This window comes from Chelmon rostratus, chromosome 23, assembly GCF_017976325.1.
Source record: "Chelmon rostratus isolate fCheRos1 chromosome 23, fCheRos1.pri, whole genome shotgun sequence".
In the NCBI taxonomy this organism is placed as follows: domain Eukaryota; kingdom Metazoa; phylum Chordata; class Actinopteri; order Chaetodontiformes; family Chaetodontidae; genus Chelmon; species Chelmon rostratus.
The window spans coordinates 1,856,704-1,876,260 of record NC_055680.1 but is presented as its reverse complement, the minus strand read 5'-3'; the positions used below and the strand labels follow the sequence as shown (position 1 = coordinate 1,876,260).

Genomic DNA, 19,557 nt, shown 5'->3' with positions numbered 1-19,557 from the left:
TCACCTGTTACCAAGCAACCTGTTTACCTGTGGAATGATCCAAACAGGTGTTTTTGAAGCGTTCCACATCTTTCCCAGTCTTTAGTTGCTCCTGTTTCAACTTGTTTGAAACATGTTGCTGCATCAAATTCAGAATAAAAGGTAAATATCAAATATATTGTCTTTGCACTGTTGTCTTCTGAGTACAAGTCAAAAAATGTTTTACACAGCGTCCTAACTTTTGTGGAATCAGGGTTGTGTGTTGGTGCCAGTAAAAAGTGTGTCTTTGTGCAAATGTCAATTCACAATTTGAAAAGTTAATTTCACAAATAAAATAGTACAAATAGAAAACATTTATGTCTTTTAGCTCTGTTCATATATCCCTAGTGCAATTTAAGGTGTTGAATGAACCAAAGAATGAAATCACTTTCTATAGTGCCTACATCACGTCTCTGACCTCCGCGAGTTACTGCATGAGGCGGGAAGAATACAAGTCCCTTAGCTTTCTCTAGACGTCATGTTTATCTGTAAATAACAAGCACGAGTCAAGCTCTAAGCGTTCCTTGGGCGGCCTTGTGGAGAGCGGAGCTGAGAATATATTGAGACAAACATTGATCACATCTTGCACTAATTAAATGCGATGTGATAAACTTTCCTGGAGCATCAGCGCGTGTCAACGCCGGGACAGGCCACAGGCAACGCTGCGTCATCTGGCAGAAAAGGTTTTTGCATCATCCAGAAAGGCGCTGACCATCGAGAGCAAACATTCAAGCACGCAGCCCCTCGCATTGTTTTAGTCCAGGGCTCATGCAGCCAGACTGTACTGTTCCGAAGTCTGCTGGATGTGCACTCTATAGCATTTAGCAGCGTCATTAGAAATAGCACTGAGGACAAACGCGCAGCAATCACATGTTAGCATTAGGAAGGCCAAATGAGAGAGAGCCACCTGGCTGCTAGCTCAACTAAAAGAGAGACTTGAACAGAAACTGGATGAGGGGAAGGCCACGCAGCGACACTGTGAGAGCTGGAAATTCAAATGAAAGAGACATCAACTGACTGCGGCTCAGCTTTGCTAGACCCAATTCAAATTAACATTTAAGGTCATTTTCATTGGAACAATTAGCCTAAAATGCTGGGTGTGGATTAACATATTAAACATACACCAACTGGAATAGAATAAACACTGAAAAACTCACAGGGAGACACTCTGAAAGCTAAAATCATTAACTTCTCAAATTGAAAACAGCTGCGTGCTTCATCAGGATGAAAACCTTTCAAGGTTTAGAGCAAAGATGAAAAACTTTCAGACATTTTAATGATTCCAAGAACCTTTCGACTGCGTACAAATGGACCGCGGCCGTGGCTTTCTGTCTGAGGACGTGGAAAAGGTGTGTGAAGTGTGATTTGTCCCAGCCATCAGTCATCCCGGACTTGAGGCGTGAAGTGAAATGAGAGATGGCAACAAAGCCCCGCGGGGCCGAGCCTCGGTCGTGGTCTGTCTCAGGCATTCAGTTTCAGAAGGTCACACTCTGACAGATGAGGCTACGCTGTCTTTAGGGATGCAAACACGCCGGCGAGCAGGACTGTACTGCGCAGGCATTAGCTGTCAGAGAGTGTGTGTGTTTGTGCACACACACGCAGAAATGTGAAGTAAATATATAATGGTTCAAGGCTGCACAGCTGCTCGAGCAGGACTTCCTCTGCCCATGCCAAACAGGAAACACTACAGAGTCTGCAGGGTATACAGGTCTGGCAGGACAAGGCTTGCGTCGGCCAAACACCACCACCTGTTCTCCGTCTCGCTCCGTCTTTACATCTAACTCTCCTCTTCCAGATCCTCACCCCTCACGACCTCCAGGACCAACTCTCACTGAAGGTTTGTTCTGCTTCCTGTGAGCTCCTCTAGCTCTGTAGCGTCTCTGTCTTTCCCACACTCCACGGAGCCTTTGAAGGACAATTCATTTCCTGGTACTGACTCATACGTCACCCCCCTCTCATCATCCCCCTTCGCTCCCTTCATCCCTTCATCCCGCCAGCTGAAGTGGCTCCAAATCGGAGCGGTTTTCTCTGGATTTTCCTCCGCAAAAAAAAAAAAAAAGGAGGCGGGCGTGGCCGGCTCGGAGCTGCCAGTCATCCTCTGAGCTGACATCCCGAGCTGGATTAGAGCAGATTAACAGAACAAAGCTCATTATTGATTTTAATCACTATTAAAGTGGAGACACTGCGGGGCTGCAGCCAAGTTCAAACAAACTAGTATCTCCTGGGGAAAATCGATGGAGGAACTGGGATAATAAAAGCTGTTGCCAGGAGAGCGCTTAAAAAGTGCCGTTTCCTCTCAACTTGTCTTTGTGAAGTCGGACTCTCGGAGGACTCGAGTCCTAATTAACACCTTGTCGGGTCTGCCGCCTGTGGTACAGCAATACATATAGCTGAACTAGACACATTTGCAAGGGTCCGCCTCATCATTATGCACAATGGATAGCATGTATTGCCCATTTCATTACATATCATCCCAGGGTGGCGGTGTAATCACGGCTTTCATTAACATAAAGAGAGCTCACACTTCATCTAGTAACCCTCAACAGAAAATTTGCAATTACGATTAAACGTGGTCTTTAAGTGCAATAGCGACATCCGGAGCTGTGCGTGTGAGATATACTGAGGCGAGGAGATAAAGCTGCTGAGCACCACCAGCCTCTGCAAACTAATTGAATGATATGGTCAATTGTTTTGATGCCATTAATATTTAATATATGATGATTACCCTGCTGGCAGTTCTTTAATAATGTACGTTTGCTTAATTTGTTTTCCTTGCTTGTACAAGCTCAATGCACACACACACACACACAGATATGCAGCTGTTTAAACAGGGTCACCTGTAGCATCAGCAAGAGAGAGTTTCCATCTTTCTGATGTGAAGAAGCTTTTCTTGATTTCCTAAACCGAAACTGTGCACAATTTTAAACAGATTTGTATTATACACTGTGTCTTCTCCCTTGAAAGCTGCTTCATTTTCTCTGTTTAAGGATTACTTTGGCTGTTATGAGATTATTTCCTACTGGATGAGGAAATTGCTTTCTTCACAGCGCTGCTATCCATGAAATAATTATTGACAGGAGAATAGATCCAGCAGACGCAATTACAACAATTACTTCCTGACAACATATAATGTCCCGCTGTCTACAGCTGTGGTCAAACTAGCTTCAGATCTGACGAGCTGCTGGCCGTTTCCTGGTGACCGTGAGTCTGCGACCGTGTAGGTCCATCTGCACTGCTCAGAAATGTCCCAGCCGCTAGCAGGGAGCCTGAATCACTCAGTCTTACTGTTCAGGACATCGCATGAATATTTCAGGTCAACATTTGAATCAGGAGCCGGGCAGCCGCTCAGTAAAGCGTGGCATCACCTCCAAATTAAGTCAAGTGTCACGTGACTCAAGAAGAGGCGCCGACATAACTGCTGTATATGACTCCAGATCACTAATATAAACCCAATCAACAACTCTGTTTTACATCATTTGAGGCTCCTCTTAGTTGTAATAGTTTTATATTGCAATTTTATATGGACCACCACGGCCTTATTTACAGTTTCTACCAGAGTTTTCTACCTTTCTTTGGCACAGATTTTAATGCTGTTGTATTGTTTAATATTGTTGATGACAAATCTGAGCCGTTCAGTAAAGCTTGTATCAGTCTCATAGATTCTGCTGCTCTTTTACGCAGCATGTCGATGCAACCACTCACCTCTGTGGCCGCACGCTTGACCGAGCCTTGAGATGTGGCCTCTCGTTCTCAGGTCCAGCTCTCTCTGATCTGTCCTTTCAGATCACAGCTCGCCTGCGTTTGAGGTTACGCAGTCTGTGCACTGTATTAGCCAACACTGCCCGTCGTAAACTTGCAGAGCAACTTCAGTCTGCTGTAACCGCCACAGATCAGTCATGCTGCCTCAGCAGGTTCACTGACAATTTAAATCTCACATTAAACTCATTTAATTCAATTGACCCCGTCTACTGGGAACGCTACACTAAAACTGTGCCCCTGGGACAACCGACACATGTGGTCTCTTCAACAAAAATGCAGAAAACTGGAGCACAAATGGCCGATAACGTGTGAGCCAGCTCCACTCACTGCTAAAAACCTTTAGCTTTCTGTCACAATGAAAGAAAATTCAAGGAGTTAATTCTCGACTTTAGAAAAAAATCTCAACAAGTCTCATCACAACGTCCATTTAGTGTCTGTGTTGGAGCTTTCAGCCTTGATCTTCCATCAGTAGATGGAGTCAAACGTGTTCAAAGTTCTATTTTTATCCACCTTGCATCAAAAGCAGATGTTCTAATTTTTTTCTGATGATTTAAGAATTATTTCTTTTATCTTCTTGGAGAGCCTCAGCAGATGTGGTATCCATGTTAACTGTCATCAGCTACTACTATAATGAACACTTTCTCAGTGTACATACTTAAAACTTGCTCAAATTAGTATGCAATGAAGAAGTGAGGCTCGGTCAATCCTGGCTGCAAGTATGCAAATGATCGTGTTGGTGCGTTACTCATTACATCAGTCTGAGCCAGCGTCAAGACGGACAAACATGTGATTCACAGATGAACTGGCAGCACATTCCCGGTCATCTGTCTGCTCTGAGAGCTTCAGCCAGCACAGGCATGTCCTGCTTTACGTCAGCTGGCATTCCAGGACCCACCACACACACGCACACACACACACACACACACACACACACACACACACACACACACACACTCACACAGCGAAGAGGCTTCCCCTGCTCGGTCAGCTACCCCTCAGCACTCTCCCAGCTCATTCTCATTCCGTCCCTGCTGCGCTCCTCCTCCCTCATGTCTGTTTAAACTTCATGAAGTGAATGAGTCACACCTCGTAAGGCCGGCCCATCGGTCGGATTCAGCACGCCTCAGATACGCCACTCACCTGAAAGCCTGCCGCGGCGCAGAGAGGAAAGCGAGGAGGATGGACGGGAGAATACGCCGGCGGCTGAACAAGCTTCTTCAGCAAATGTTTTCATTCCAACAAGACATTTGAAGCGAGATGGGTTGTTGGTATGAGGACATAATAATGTGTCTTCATCAAAATAAAGACTTTCTTTCTTTCAAATAAGATGTTTTGTTCCGATTTCATGATGTTTTTAGGATTTTAAAGAGGTATTTTATTGTTGTTTTCTGTAACAATTAGGTGTTGTTTTTACTATAAAGATGCATTTTTCCTCGAACAAGAAGACACTCTGTTTTCATATATTTATCATTATAACATATTGTTTTCTTCTTCTAATGAGATACTTTGGGCTCTTCTTCTATAACAAAATGCAGTATGTTTTTTCTTCATAATGAGATTGTGATATTGATATGATGTGATATTGTTTTTCATAATAAGAAGCTTTCTTTCACAATACTGCTGTGATTGCTTTCATCAATATAAAAAGATATCTTGCACCCTATAACAATATACTTTGTAATGATAACGACGTGCTTCTGACATTATGATATTTTTGATTTCCTTTAATTTGGCAACAAAGTACTTTTTTATTATAACAAAATATTATTTTCTTCTATTAACAAGATGCACTGCCCTGATAATGCTTCTATCAATACTATGAGGTGTTTTTGTCTTCTAACAATGACATGCATTGTGATAAAAGCTTCTTTTTTTATTCTAACAGATTGTAGTTTCTCCTGCTAATGAGGTGCTTTATAGTGAAAACAGGATACTTTTATTAGAACAAAACATGTTTCTCTTTGGAAGACGGTTTATTGTGAAAAGGAAATATATTCACCATTATAAGATGTCATTTTCTCTTGTTAATAAGATGCTTTGTTTTAATGAAGACAACCTATTATTATTATCATCATCACCATTATAGTAACTGTATTTCCATTCCTTGAAATGAAAAGCTTTGCCATGAAATTGCACTTTCACCAAAACCTTCATTTAATATACACTACATGTTGTTTGTAGAAGTAATGATCTTGGCCATCAAACAGCTTCTTCCTGGACGGTTCCAGTCCCGTCCCAGTGGAGCAGGCCCAGTAGATAAAATAAACTCAGTTTCCTGTAATATTCCCAGTGACTCCTCCATCAGCAGAGTGACTGCTTCCCCAGAATACGTCCCTCTTTCTCTGACCTACATTTGCTAGTCCAGACCGAACTTGAGCGCCTCGCCGGGACTCAGCTGCTGCTTTAAAATAAGCACAGACTCTGCCGGCTCGCCGTCCTGTATCCCACACTGTGGCTCCCCGTCACCAGTCAACAATGTCTCGGTCCTCTCGTCATCTCATTCATCACTGCCTGCCTGCTTCATGTATGCCACCATTGTCTCAGGGCTTCTTCTTTTCCTGTTGGCCTGACTAACTGTCTGCATCAGGTCCTCCATTTTTCTCCTCTTACTTCAAGTCATCAGTTTGTTTCCAAGCAACGGAAACCCAATGCATCCAGTACGTGAACGCTGCCGTGGACTGAAATACACAACAAACCAACAATGCTGGGAAATAAGTTGAACACAAATCAGCCTTGAATTGCTATTTGTCTGTATTCTAGTCAGTGTTATGCATTATTCTGTGTGGTTTCAATCCACTGATGGCTGAAAGCACAATTAAAATTACTTGATACAATGGAAGTTGTTGAAGTGTATGACAATCTAAGTTCAAATTGTAATGGCTAATAACAACAACAACTAAAAAAAGCTTAATTATATGCTTTTCACATTTGGTCCAAGGCTGTTGGAAGACATTGTTGATGAAAAAAGTGCAATTTTAAGCAGTAAAGACAGACATATCCTGACTTTTAGTGACTAATATGGGTCAAACCCTGGGTCCTACTTTCACATAATGCAACTTAACACCGTGTTCTGGTAGACTGCCTGGTCTGATCTTGGCTCTTTTCATAGACTTGACAAAGCTCCTCCTGAGCTCCAACGTGAGAAGGACATCTTAGGTACATCTCAACATATGTATGCTATGTTTTGATCATGTCCCAGTGGTAAACAGAAAAAACAAACAGAAAAAACCTCGAGCAGTTTTAATGTTGCACATCTCTAGAATTAAAAGTGAGGCACATGAATGTACTGTTATTGCAACTCACTACAGGATAAATGAGGATGTCCGTTTTGATTGTGGGCGTCACTCCCCACTAACACATATGCAGTTCAACCCTTAATTATTAGAACTAGGGTTCCTAAATGAAAGTCCTCATGTCCATGGTCTAATGAGGATGTGTTTGTTAGGTTAGAGATCCCTGCTCTGGTGAGCAGAGGGGAGGTGTTCAGACATGTTCTCTCCACCTCCAGGCTTCACGGGCATGTTAAGTGGTCCACCTCGGGAGTCTCGGCACGTCTCCGGCTAATGTGCACGCACCAGGCAGAGCTCCCCTTGATGTTATCGCAGGAACATCACAACCTCTGCTGGCCTTGAACCCTGTTCCACGCGCCCTTCATGGGGACTCGGCGCTCATTCTGATTAGCCTTGTGTCTCTTTGCGCCCTGCGGTGTGACACTTACACATTCCCTGCTCCCACTACAAAGAAGCACATAAGCGGCTAAAGCGATGATTCAAGAGCATGTCATAATAATCGCTCGAGTTAAATATGAAAAGCTTCAAACGCCATTGGTTGAAACCACGACTTCCCTTTTGGGTCATGGACTAGCAGCTATCATGACCATTAAATAACATGTGTGATGTAACATTCGCTGTCTTTTTCACAATCAGTGATTTAGAGCTTTCTGTGACCGGTGTTCGCAATGTATTTTTAAAAGCTTTATGGTTACTGAGCTACCGTCCGTTCAATCTTTAATATGCTTTCAAGCCGTGGAAAATTTTGTAACCTTGAGCGTCTGTCTTAAAGCACAGATTGACCAGAAAGTCAAGACAAAGCTGAGAGAGAGCAGACACGGTTGGAGCTTTTTGATATCTCCTCCTATTATCACTTCACTCTCTCTCCCAATTTATTTCGTCTCTCTCAGGTGGAAGGCGGAGGAGGTTATTAAAGGTGTTGAGGCAGTAACGATGGCAGGAGAGAAGGAATACTCACTGATTACGTTCCACTTGTAGCACCAGTTGGAGGTCATTGGATGAGAGCACTATTTCCCCTCTGACCGGGTAGTCTTCCTGTCGGGTTAAGAAGAGAGAGATCAGATCAGGCCGGAGCAGCGGGAGATCTCACCAGGAGCGCGTTACTTAAAGAGATTTAAAGGCATCAAAGTGCATTTACAGCGCCGCTCCAGCCAACAGGTAACACTCAACAGGCTGCCCGAAGGTAGTTCATTTCAAGCTGAGTGGCCATGGAGCCTGAGAGCCATCTATTTCCTGAAATGTATTTCAGAATAAACCATTTTCTGTTCAAACTGCAATTGATTTTTTTTTCTGTCTACTGACTAATTGTGTTTTCTCAATTATGGTTTTCTTTCTTTTCAGAGCCCAAGGTGATACCATACAAGTGTTTGTTTCATCCAAACAAAAGTCATGAACCCAAAGATATTCAATATCAAGAAAGATAAAGGTGGCTATAGTCTTAACTGCAAGTCTTTTCAAAAACAGAAATCTTTTTTTCTTGTGCTCACTGTGATGAACGTTATCTAACATAGACATAAATGCCACCAACTAGAGGAAATGGTACTTGAATGACTGAATTTTGTTGAAATCTGTTGTTTTTTGCTGCCTGACAGCAGCTGTGCAGAATAATAGTCATCCATAGGAGGCTGTCAAATCCTGCTAGCAAGGAAACAAGTTGAAGTGCTTGAAGTTTTTGTTTCCTCATGCACAGAACCCTTCTGTGTCTATAGAAAGAAAGAATGTGCACTAAGAACAATTAGCAATGAAACCATGCACTCCCAGGTAAAACAAAATGAGCTGTGCCACGTCCCGCTTTTCCACAGACAGCGTTTGCTTCCCGTTTGCCGCACCGCAGCTGACAAGAGTCTCGAACGCCGTAAACTTTACAAGCACCGTGAAATCATTACACTTGTCTCAACAGAGAAAATCCTCTAAAAAGAGAGAGAGAGTGCAGCTGTGTCTCTGTCAGAATGATCTGAAGTGACACTGCATGCCTGCTAGTCCTACAGCAGCATCAAAGAGACTGTTTCCGAAACCATATAGTTTTCTAACATGCTAGGAGCTCAGAGTGGCGGTGGTGCGTTTGATGCCACTACGGTACGCGGCCATCATGCCCGAACCGCACCGCCCACACTGTGTGTTCTGCCAGTCGCCGCAGCCACTGTCTTGTCAGGTTTAAATGTCAGAGTGTCTCATATTTTCTTGCTCTCTCTCTCATTTTACCATTCTGAGTTGGGAATGACAGATTGTGAATGTCAGTTATCAACTCCCCTTATGCAGTTTTGTGCACAAACCGTATGTATGCCAAGTGCCACAGACAGAATCAGATTTATCCGTTTCTTTATGTGGTTGACGATGTGCGTATGTTATGTATGAGCGACATTAAACTCTAATGGGCTACTACTGTCAGTCATGTGTGCAAAATTAATAGATTGACAACTATTGTCCTGAAGACATACTTGACCCAATATTGCTGCAGAACAAATGACATATTTGATAGTCCAACATTTCCAGGTGAGGTTCACTTCGAAATAGCAGCTCTGTGCTCTGAAATGAAAAGGCAACAGGGGTATTCTGTCTGTGAAAAAGAAAAGCTTCTTTCAAGGTGAAACTAAATTATTTTAAAATTGCACTGGCTTCCTGATGGTCCTCCGTAAATCCAGGAATGCCTCTTTTTCATCTTGTTTTTCAGCCACTGCATCACTGAGCGCCTGCAGCTCCGGTCTTTTGTCATGAACGACAGCGACGCAGCTCTGTGCCCAACACGCACCCGTGTGAAAACATTTTGCTCATTTAGCAGTATATTAACCTCACTGTTTGCAAGGTTTGTATATTATATTAAGCTTTTTAAGAAGGATGTCATTGACAATTCCCACCTTGACTAACATTCAATGCCAACATTCAGTGTCAGTACAGGAATGAATCCCTCTTAATGTAGCAAGGAGAAAAGAGAGTTCAGGGAGGTGGATGGACATGTGCAGCTTTTGTTGCAATGTTCAGATATCGTGGAAAGCAGCGGCAGTGAATATAAAAAATAAATAGTTTTTGTTTGGCCAAAGGGTAGCTCAGGTAGAATCATTTAGAATAGGTGTGATTTTTCACTGTGCACCCGTGTCTCTATGCACATTTAATCTTCTTACACACCAATTTAGAACTTGGGCTAAGGTAAACCCTGCAACATGACAGTTAAAAGGGTTACCTCTCTCTATTAAAGTGTGAGCGGAGCGAAATCATTCACCACGTACGATGAAACAATAAAGAGGGATTAACGGAGACGACAGGTCTTATCTGCATTCTGTCAACCATCTCCGAGGAGGGCTCCAAACAAAACAACCCACTGTGGATTCAGCACCATCTTTTCCCACATCATTAAACTTGTCATTCCAACATCAAGTGACACATGCTCAGCAGATGCACTTCCACTTCTCTTGCATAATTTTCAGGTGTTCAGTTGTGAAACTTCCCCAGCTCCAGCTGAAAGACCTCACTTGTGGGGTCACAGTGGAGGGGGGGTGAATGGGAAGTGCGACAAGGGGGACAAGGAGTGCCACTGGTGCCAGCCAGCAGTGCGAGTACGAGGTTTTACCATCCCAGCTGGCCCTGCCTCGCTGGTGTATTCATAATATGGTTTGAGTTATGAGTATGTATCATGGTGGTGGCCCATCTGGCACCCTTATAAAACATTCCTGGGGGTGCCGCTGATCTCAGGGTCGTTTCTTCATAATGATTGGTTCAGAGGCTCTGCTTACTGAGTTTGTTGTGGGGTATCTGCACATTAACGGATCAAAGGGCTTCCAAATCCTCACATTCCCTGAGCCACATTTGTTGATCTTTCGCAGCGGCCACTGGAGTTTGTGCTCTGAGTGGTCTGGGCTGCTACTCCTGGTCTCAGCTTTAATCTTCACGTTGCACCCTCACTCGCTTTTAAAGGGCGAATAAACGCACAGTGCAAAGCTGTGTTAGCGTGAGCACACAAATTTAAACTGCGTGCCGCTACATGTTTCAACGTCGGTCGGTTTGGATCATCCTAAAGGTTAAGATGGAGGAGGAAAGATGGAGAGGGGCGATGAAGAGGGACGAAGAGTTCGAGAAGCCACTTGATGTTAGAAAAGTCTTCTTCAAGAGGCTCACTTGACAAACTGAGACAGCTGGAGAGACACTAACAGACACTGAAATAGAGACAGAAGCCAGACAACAAAGAAACAGGAAAAGACAAATCGATGGTGAGAAACAGGAAAAGAATAAAAAGAGGAAGCCAAAGACACAGCACAAGAAAGGACGACGACCACTGGTGCTTATCTGCCCCGGGGTGTGGACAGACGTGGAGAGGGATGAAGACGGCGGCATCCATGCATCAGATGGAGCTCCCAGTCTGGGCCCTCTCTGTGCTCCAGTGAGGCAGAGCAAACACACACTGTGCCAGAGGACGGCTTATTAGACGGATCAAAGCTTGTCTAATCTACATGCTGAGAATACGATGAGAGGGCCCTGACAATCCTCCCTGTCCTCCTGAGAGGCAGCGATTATTACACAGGGCTGATGAACAGTAAACATACAAAGATGTGGTGATGTGCTCTTCACATCTGTAACGTGGCTTGGTTGCCACAGTGACAGTAACTATACTCTATTAAGGCTCATCTCGTGCATTACAAGATGCAAGGTAACCCTCTTTAGTGTCAGTTAACGTGTGTTCATTTAATGACACAGAAACATACTTATAGCTGCCACTTTGCACAATGGGTCCCCCAGAATGGCACCGCAAGACCTCAGATGATTCTGGTTCAATAAGACTTGGGTCTTACTTCCACAGGTTTATTGTACTGACTAAGATAACACCTGAGATCTGAGAACGCGGTGACACTGAACTCAGTCAAGTCAGACGAGGCAAGAAACAGCAGTGAGACAGTCAGGCGGGTCGGAAACAAGCCGGTGTTTCATCCAGATGACCTAAACCACTTCATCTGAAAGGTGTGACTGAGGATGAGCACCTGAAATGTCAAGAACGATCCATCACTGCACAGAAAAACTGTGAGCGCACAACTATGGCAAGTACAGTAGGTCAAACCTGCAGAAGGTGATGAAAGGACAGTTTGGCTCATAATTTTAGCCCCCAGCTTTTCTCTTCCAAAAAAGTTTGGCTAACCTGGAGGTTTGTTTGTTGTCTGATTCCCAACAAGTTCATTGTCAGTATTTTCATGAGTCTCATGTTACCATGACAGATAGCAATGATGGCCCAAACTACAAAAGTAGGATCCAAGTTTTATTTACCTTTCAAATTACAGACCTGAACACAGACAAATGTCCTCTCAAAGAGGTTCTACCAGTCGCTGCCGTTTGTTCAGCGGTGTGGTGTTCATGAGGGACAGCTTCTTCCCCAGAGCTGTCAGAGCTATCACCCCCAGCAGCCCCTCACTGGAGTGAGAGACTGTGAGGACTATGAGCACTTTTACACCTCCACCTCCACCTGCACCTTCTGTGTACTTAACATTTAAGTACACACACACTTAACTTATTGTCAGTAAGTAATGACCTTAGTTTGCCTAGGCACTGATTGAGTATCAGTAATATTCAATCATTTTAACACCCACAATAAATGCAGTGAAGCGTTGCTTTAAGTTTCATCATTTTTCAAAGAAATTCCTTACCGCTGACTACACCTGACACCTGAACATTAACGCGGCTAATTATTCATTATATATCTGTCAAATCAACAGCAGCTCAGAGGAGAAACTGAGACATATTCAGTTGTAACACTAACCATGACCCAGAAAAGCTGAAACCCACTCAGTTCAACTGTATTGAAGTACATATGGAAGAAGGTTTGTCAGTGTCACGTCTATTGAGAAAGCAGATGCTCAGTCACATACAGTATCTGCTAACAGCTAAATATTAGAGAGTAAATAAAAGAAGAAATGGTTTCAGGATTGAGCTTTCCATTCGCAGTGCTGGCTGACTGACTGACTGTGAACCAATCACTTATTCCTTCCTTTTTTGGGGCTGTTTTTCTTATCTGAGTGAAACTAGGCCATGAAATAGTTGAAGGAGCTCTAGTCGTCTCCAGTGCAATTTCTCCCGATCAGTGAAGCAGCATGGAGAAGGGCCAGGAAAGGTGTGAGTGGATGGAGCTTTACAGGAGGAGGCAATCACGTCTGAGGCCCGAGAGGGCCTGGAGGGCGAGGGCGGAGGCGGACGGAGTGATGCCGAGGACGGCGGAAGAGGTGCGAGAGCCGAGGCGGGGACGGCTGCTGTGCTTTGCTGAGGTTGAAGTTGATTTGCTGCAGAAGAAACGGCGCCCTGAATAACCATTTGTTCTGGTGGTAGTGTGTGTGTGTGTGTGTGTGTGTGTGTGTGCGGGTCTGCGACTCACTAAAGGACATGAAGAGCCTCTATAATTAATCTATGTCGAATGTGCGTCAAAACTGCTCAAATTAAACAACTCTTGTTCTGAGAGGCAGAGGAGAGCAGCATGGAGAGGCGGAGGCGGAGGGTGGATGGATACGGGCACATGCAGCGAGGCGCTCATTACTCTTCCCTTCAATCCCCTCCTGAGCCAAAGTGGGGTGTCGACAGCTTCCGATGATCTGTCAGGCCAAAAAAGCAACCGGAGCAAGGTATCAGTATTTCAGCAGAAACCCCCTCACTTCCAGTTTGGTGTCTTTGGATACTGTAATGATAACAGACAGGCCTGCCTTTCCTCAGGGAACAACCCAGCTTTGTTATAAGCAGCTCAAAGACAAATGTGGTTGAAAGTGATATGTGTGTGAATACCTACTCTTCTAAATACGAACCAACAGTTGAAAAATCAATGTAAGACCAAGACTGAGAAACTTCATACGGCATCTTTAACAGATTTTTTTTTATGATGCCCAATAGCAATATCAGCATCATCCAAAAACATCCAGTATTGGCTGGGCTATAGCTAGCCGGAGTCTCGTTCCAGCCAACAGCTGGCTTCTTCTGTTGAGATAATGATGCTTAATCTACAAAGGTCATGGCATTCAGTAGATGCTGCTAAAAGCAACACTTAGAAGTGTGCTTTCTTAAGTCTGTTAGTTGAATCTCGTATCCTTCTAAATTTAAATTCTGAGCTAAAGTGAATTGTATCTAGCTGACTCTGAACCACACTCGTTACAAATGAGTCTGTGTGAGTCATTCTGTATGGGATTGTCGACCCCGTCCATCTACATACCCCTCTGATCTACCTATCTACCTTCTGCCTTTCTCAATCATTGTCCCATTTGTTGATGGTACTTATAATAATATGTCAATTGATCTGCCATTGATTAATGCTTAAAAAGGCCTCATTTGGTTCCCACAGACAAAAGAAGAAGTTGAACTCAAACAGCATCAGATATCAGTTTGTGATACGAGTCGAGGGCTATTGGCTGCTCTGATTCCAGCTTGTTTGAGAATGTGTTGATGTTTGTCAGGATCTCCTGGCTCTGATGCTCCCTCATGCTGTGGCAGACATGGTATCCAGGCTAATCACATGCACCGCAGCGCCCAGATCCACTCAATGAATTCACATGCTGCAGTTTCTCACACAACAAACTACAACAAAAGCTAATGACCTGCTTGATCGCTGCGAAATCCATCTAAGAGGGAATCCAGAGAGCGTGTTTTTGTGACGGCACAGCTGGATGTCGGAGTCAAACAAAAAAAGGCTAAACAGCAGAGTTTTCTTATAAAAGCACGGGTAAGGCTGTATCCTGAGAGGCTCTTTGTTTGATTCTGATGCTTTCGCAAGTACAGCATTCCCAAACTTATCAGCATTCGTTATGAACATAGTTTGGCAAAAACAAGTGTCGGCCCGAGCATTTCCAGTTTGTGCCACTTTCTGTCACACAGACGACAAACGGCGTAGGTGACGGAAAGCAAGAAGACGAACCAGTAGCTGAATCACGGCTGTTTGTTCAGCGCCCTGAAAGAGAATTTATCACTGATTAAACCTGCACAAAGCTACGATGGACTGAAGATCAGGACACATTCAAAGAAGTTCAGAGTTTCTCTTCTTTTGATAAGTTGATTCTCTCCCTCTGCTCTGACCGTGAATAGCTGCAGTCCAGCAGTACCTGACTGGCAGTGAGCCTCCACAGTACCTTCACTCATGGACAAAACAAATTACAATCAAAGCTTTGAGCAAGATGTGAAAAAGCTTTTGTGATGCTGGACAACAACGCAAGCCACTTGGGGAGGACACAGACCTTCGCTCACAACAAGGCCAAACTTATATTACAGTTCAACACCAAAGAGTTCTCCCAATATGGCGAGATTGCAATTGCAGCAGTGTGCACAGGCATCCAGTAGGAACTGTCAAAATGTACACCCCTGACTGTGCACCAACGCCTGCTACTGGCTAACAACAACATTTTCTGATTTACCTGTTGTTGACTATCATTTCAACATTAGCTAGACGGAGCGAGAATAATCAATTTCAGGCGACTTGGAAAGAAATCCATCCTCTGAACCGGTTCCTTGAGTGCACAGGCACTTTCCAAAGCCACAGCCCCTGAGGGAAATCCATGCAAATATGGGGAACATGGAAACTCAACAAATACTGCTCCAGCAGGGCCCCGGCTGGCCAGTACCTGGACGCAGTTTCAAGTAAACTGTGAAATGCTGCAGCCTCATTTTCATGGCTGTACCTCTACATGCACTCCTTTGTGAACGAGATCAGAAAGCAGCGGTTCTTGTTCTTGATACTACCTTTCTAGTTCAGGGAAGAAGAATCAAGTTTAAGATGCACAGAAACCTGCAGTTATCATATGTATTGAAGTAGTGGCCCATGCATAAAATACCATGCAAATTATTGTATGATACTAAGTTTTTTGTCCAATGCGGTGGCCTGCTTTTGGATTGGAGAAGATTTGTAATGAAAGGTACTTTAAAGATCACCAAAACCAGACCGCTAACATTCACCTCCTCATCCATCCTCATCTGTTGCTGGAAGACAGCAATCTCTCTCTTCCCTGATTGGTTTAGGGAATTAACATACACTCTCCATTCCTTTGGTGTCGTAGGAACAGTGACAGGGGCTTTAGTCATTTTTCTCTTGTACTATCAGTTCTACCTTTTGGATTATTTCCACCATCATGCCCTTTACTGTAATTCCACCTTTCTGTGGACAGACCAATCTCTGGTACACTAAGTACTTGCACCCAGCGCTGCATATTCAACAACCTTTGAGAATACATCAAATTTGATTTTGAGTAAACCAAAAGCTTTACTCTCCCTGCTACTCTGCCATCAGACACACAATCCACTGCCACTGACATGGCATTTAAATGACATCACACACAGCTAGACCTGTTTCATTTGTCATCACAACTGCATTGGAATATCTCAGGCTTTAAAAATCCCCAGAAACAATCAGGAAAAGGAAAAAAAAAGGGGATCCAGAAGTCAAGGCATCATACGTCTCTGACCTCCACACAGGACAAAGATGAAAGACTGATCTCTGTTCATCATTAGCATGTTATCTAACAGTGTTTACAAGGACTGCAGCTGCATTGTAAAGTCAGTTTACCATACCAACGTCGTATTAGTGCTGTATAAGTTCAAGACTAAACAGTCAAAACAACTTTACTTCAAAACAGGTTATACAGAAGTATAATATTCTAAAAAACAATTTCCATACAAATCAAATCCACTGGAGGCGAAAAGACAGGTTTTTGCTTGCTTCTTCCCTTGGACACCCCTGTGTATGGCTCGGAACATAATATTTCACCGGTCACTTCACAGCATGAGACCTCTTTCAAGGAAAATGAAAATCCCTTTTACACTACTAATGGTTCTGAGAAAACAATCCCACCTCCAAAGAAGCAACAAATATGTCCAATTAGAGCTGACGGAGACGTCTAAGGAGAAAGTAACCAGACAACTTGTGATTAATCATGTAAGCCAGTGTCATACTGTACTTCAGGCCACAGAGCCTCACTTCTTCACACTGATGAGAGTATTCTAGGAGGACGGGACTAAGCCGCCACAGTGAAGGAAGCTCTCGCAGAAGTCACTGCGAGTGTACAAAAAATACTGAAATAATACAAATCGAAAAAACTAAACTTGTGGTAAAGTGTATTGTGTCGTCTGTAAAGACTTCAGTTGTTTGTGTTTGTGTGTTCGCCTGCCTGAGCACAATGAAAAACGATCAACTCCTTAAGGGTCATTTATCAGCTAGAAGTGAGTCGCTCCGCACTCATGGTGCTTAGCATCTCGCCTCACTCTTCGGCAGCGTGAAATGTTTTTGGAAATGGACGTGGGTGGCTGGATGAATGCTGATATGAGAAATGGAGGGCTCTCGTTTGCAACTTTGGTATTTTATCTTGGCTGAAAAGCTCCTGTGTTTACCTGCTTAATATTCACCTGGAGCCAGGCACCATGAACAGCGCTCCTCAGAAGCCATTTAAAAATAAAAAGCCTGTTAGGAAAACTAAGTGTGAGCAATTGACAGAGCATTCTGCATTCAGGCTAATATGAAAATATCTGTGCTGTCCTTCGGCCTGCTTACTTTATCCGTACACACTCCTCTACTGTTGCCTTGAACAAATTTACCAATCAATAATGTGGCCTACTTACAGCGAACTGCATGACCAACTGCTACTAAACCCCCAAAGATAGACACGTTTTCCATTTCCTCAACAGCACTGGTCTTAAGTGAGCTTGTCTGATAGCACTTTGGTTGGAAAGCTGATGCTGGATCATATTTTGCTTTAACCCTTTGAAACCTGGACTTTTTTTTTGCTTGGTTGTCATTCCTTATATTGGCAGGCTTATGTTATAGTCACTACATGCATTCGGTAGGCATGCCACATGAAGCTAATTCCAGGACTGCCCAGCTTTCAGGAAGTTGGACTTCTTAAAAATACCACCAATTAGCACTGTGCTATACACTGACTCTGAGTCTTACGCATCTTTATTAATAGGTGGCAGTGGTCCAGGAATATAAGGACCATGTTGCCTTAGCAAGGTTAAAAAAAAAAAAAACATCTGCAAAACAAATTAAGTTTACTTCCATGAATTGGGTCATTTCTTTCTCGTGGACATTGAAGATCAATGTGTTTCAAATTGACTGAGTAATGACTCTAAAAAAAACAGGTGCAAATTGCAGGAATTTGGTTAGCAGGGTTGCTGTAGCTGAGCAAAGAACTGCCTATTTTCACATCCAGTGGGCTCAAAGTAGCATTCATTTGTCGCTGTGTTTGACAGATCTACATCTAACATCCACTCTCCTTTCAGCTCTGCTTTGGTCTCCACCAAACCAGAGCCGGTGAAAAATGTATGGTGTGCAGTGGGAACAGTGGGTGACTGAGGTCCAGGGGCTGACTTTGGGTTGCTACAGAGACAACCGGGTAGAGAGGACCTCTACTCTGTTCCATCACTTTCAGCAACTACTTCCTCATTACACGCAGTAATGTGATTCCTCGTTAAGCCAGGACATTGAGTTAAAACCGACACAGCCTGCTGTGGCCAAAAGTGCTTGTAAGAGGCAGAACAAAAAGACTCAATTATTGCACTAAAAATTCTTTCTCCCTGAGGGAAAAGGACAATTTTCTTGACTTCACACTGGGCTTCATATCTTCCTTGAGAAGTCATAAGTTTATAGATGAATTTATCTGTGGTTTATAATACAGAGCTGATGTACAGGAGGTGGACATAGCTTTAAAGCTCTTTCCCTGCAGGTTCAAGGCCTTAAGGCAAATTTTTGAAACTTTTCAACACTCTGAAGCCTCGTTCACTAGCACAGAACACACAAACAGAGAAGAACAGAAGTGTTGAATTTTAAAAAAAGGACCAGATGAAAGGACATTGTGAGAAAGCACATAAAAAAATAGCAAAATTAGAGCCTGCAACAGTGGACGAGTGAAGATGGTCGACTCCTTCCACCTGCAGCTTCACTTCACTGGTGACTTTCATTTCTAAATGAGTCGCCTGAGGGCTGTAAAGAGGAATTCGGATTGAAGCTGAAGGCCCTTGGGGATTTGATCTAGCATGAGGTAATGGGCACTGGCGTGGTTAAGGAGTCAGCTGAGCCCTTATCGGAGAACGGCAGGCTCAATTCCCAGGTGCCGACATTGTGGCACGTAGAGGCGAAGGAACCGGCTTGCTGATTGCTTTTGGGGCCAAGAAGAAGTCCATCTCTATCTCCATTCCAGTCACTTTGCACCATGTCCAGACGGATGGCCCGCACAACCATTATCTCACTTATCGTAAGTGACGTCCAACAGGCACTGACCAGCAATTATGTCCTCCTTCCAGTATGCAAAACCCCAAAGATGAGCTCACACACACATACACTCTCAGAACACAGGCTGTAGACACTGGTAAGACAAAGAGAGGCTGGAAATGATTGAGTGTTTCAATTTAAACATGCAACAAACACGCACACTCGTCTCTCTGCGTCTGTCCATAGCAGCAGGCCTGGATTTCTGAAGCTCCTTTTGCCCCATTGGAGCTTGATTAGTGTTAATTATTATTCGCGTTAGGGCGTTTGCTGAGGCTTAAAGGAGCTTTT

At 43.7% G+C, this 19,557-nt stretch overlaps 1 protein-coding gene across 1 annotated transcript in view; it reads right to left on the bottom strand.

Annotated features, from left to right (window-relative positions):
- adam19a (ADAM metallopeptidase domain 19a) overlaps window positions 1-19,557 on the bottom strand; it is a 177,383-nt gene that overhangs the window by 87,783 nt on the left and 70,043 nt on the right. Inside the window, exon 3 of the mRNA XM_041965111.1 lies at window positions 8,026-8,102. Within this exon, the coding sequence (XP_041821045.1) occupies window positions 8,026-8,102 (77 nt within the window). The remainder of the gene's footprint in view (window positions 1-8,025; window positions 8,103-19,557) is intronic.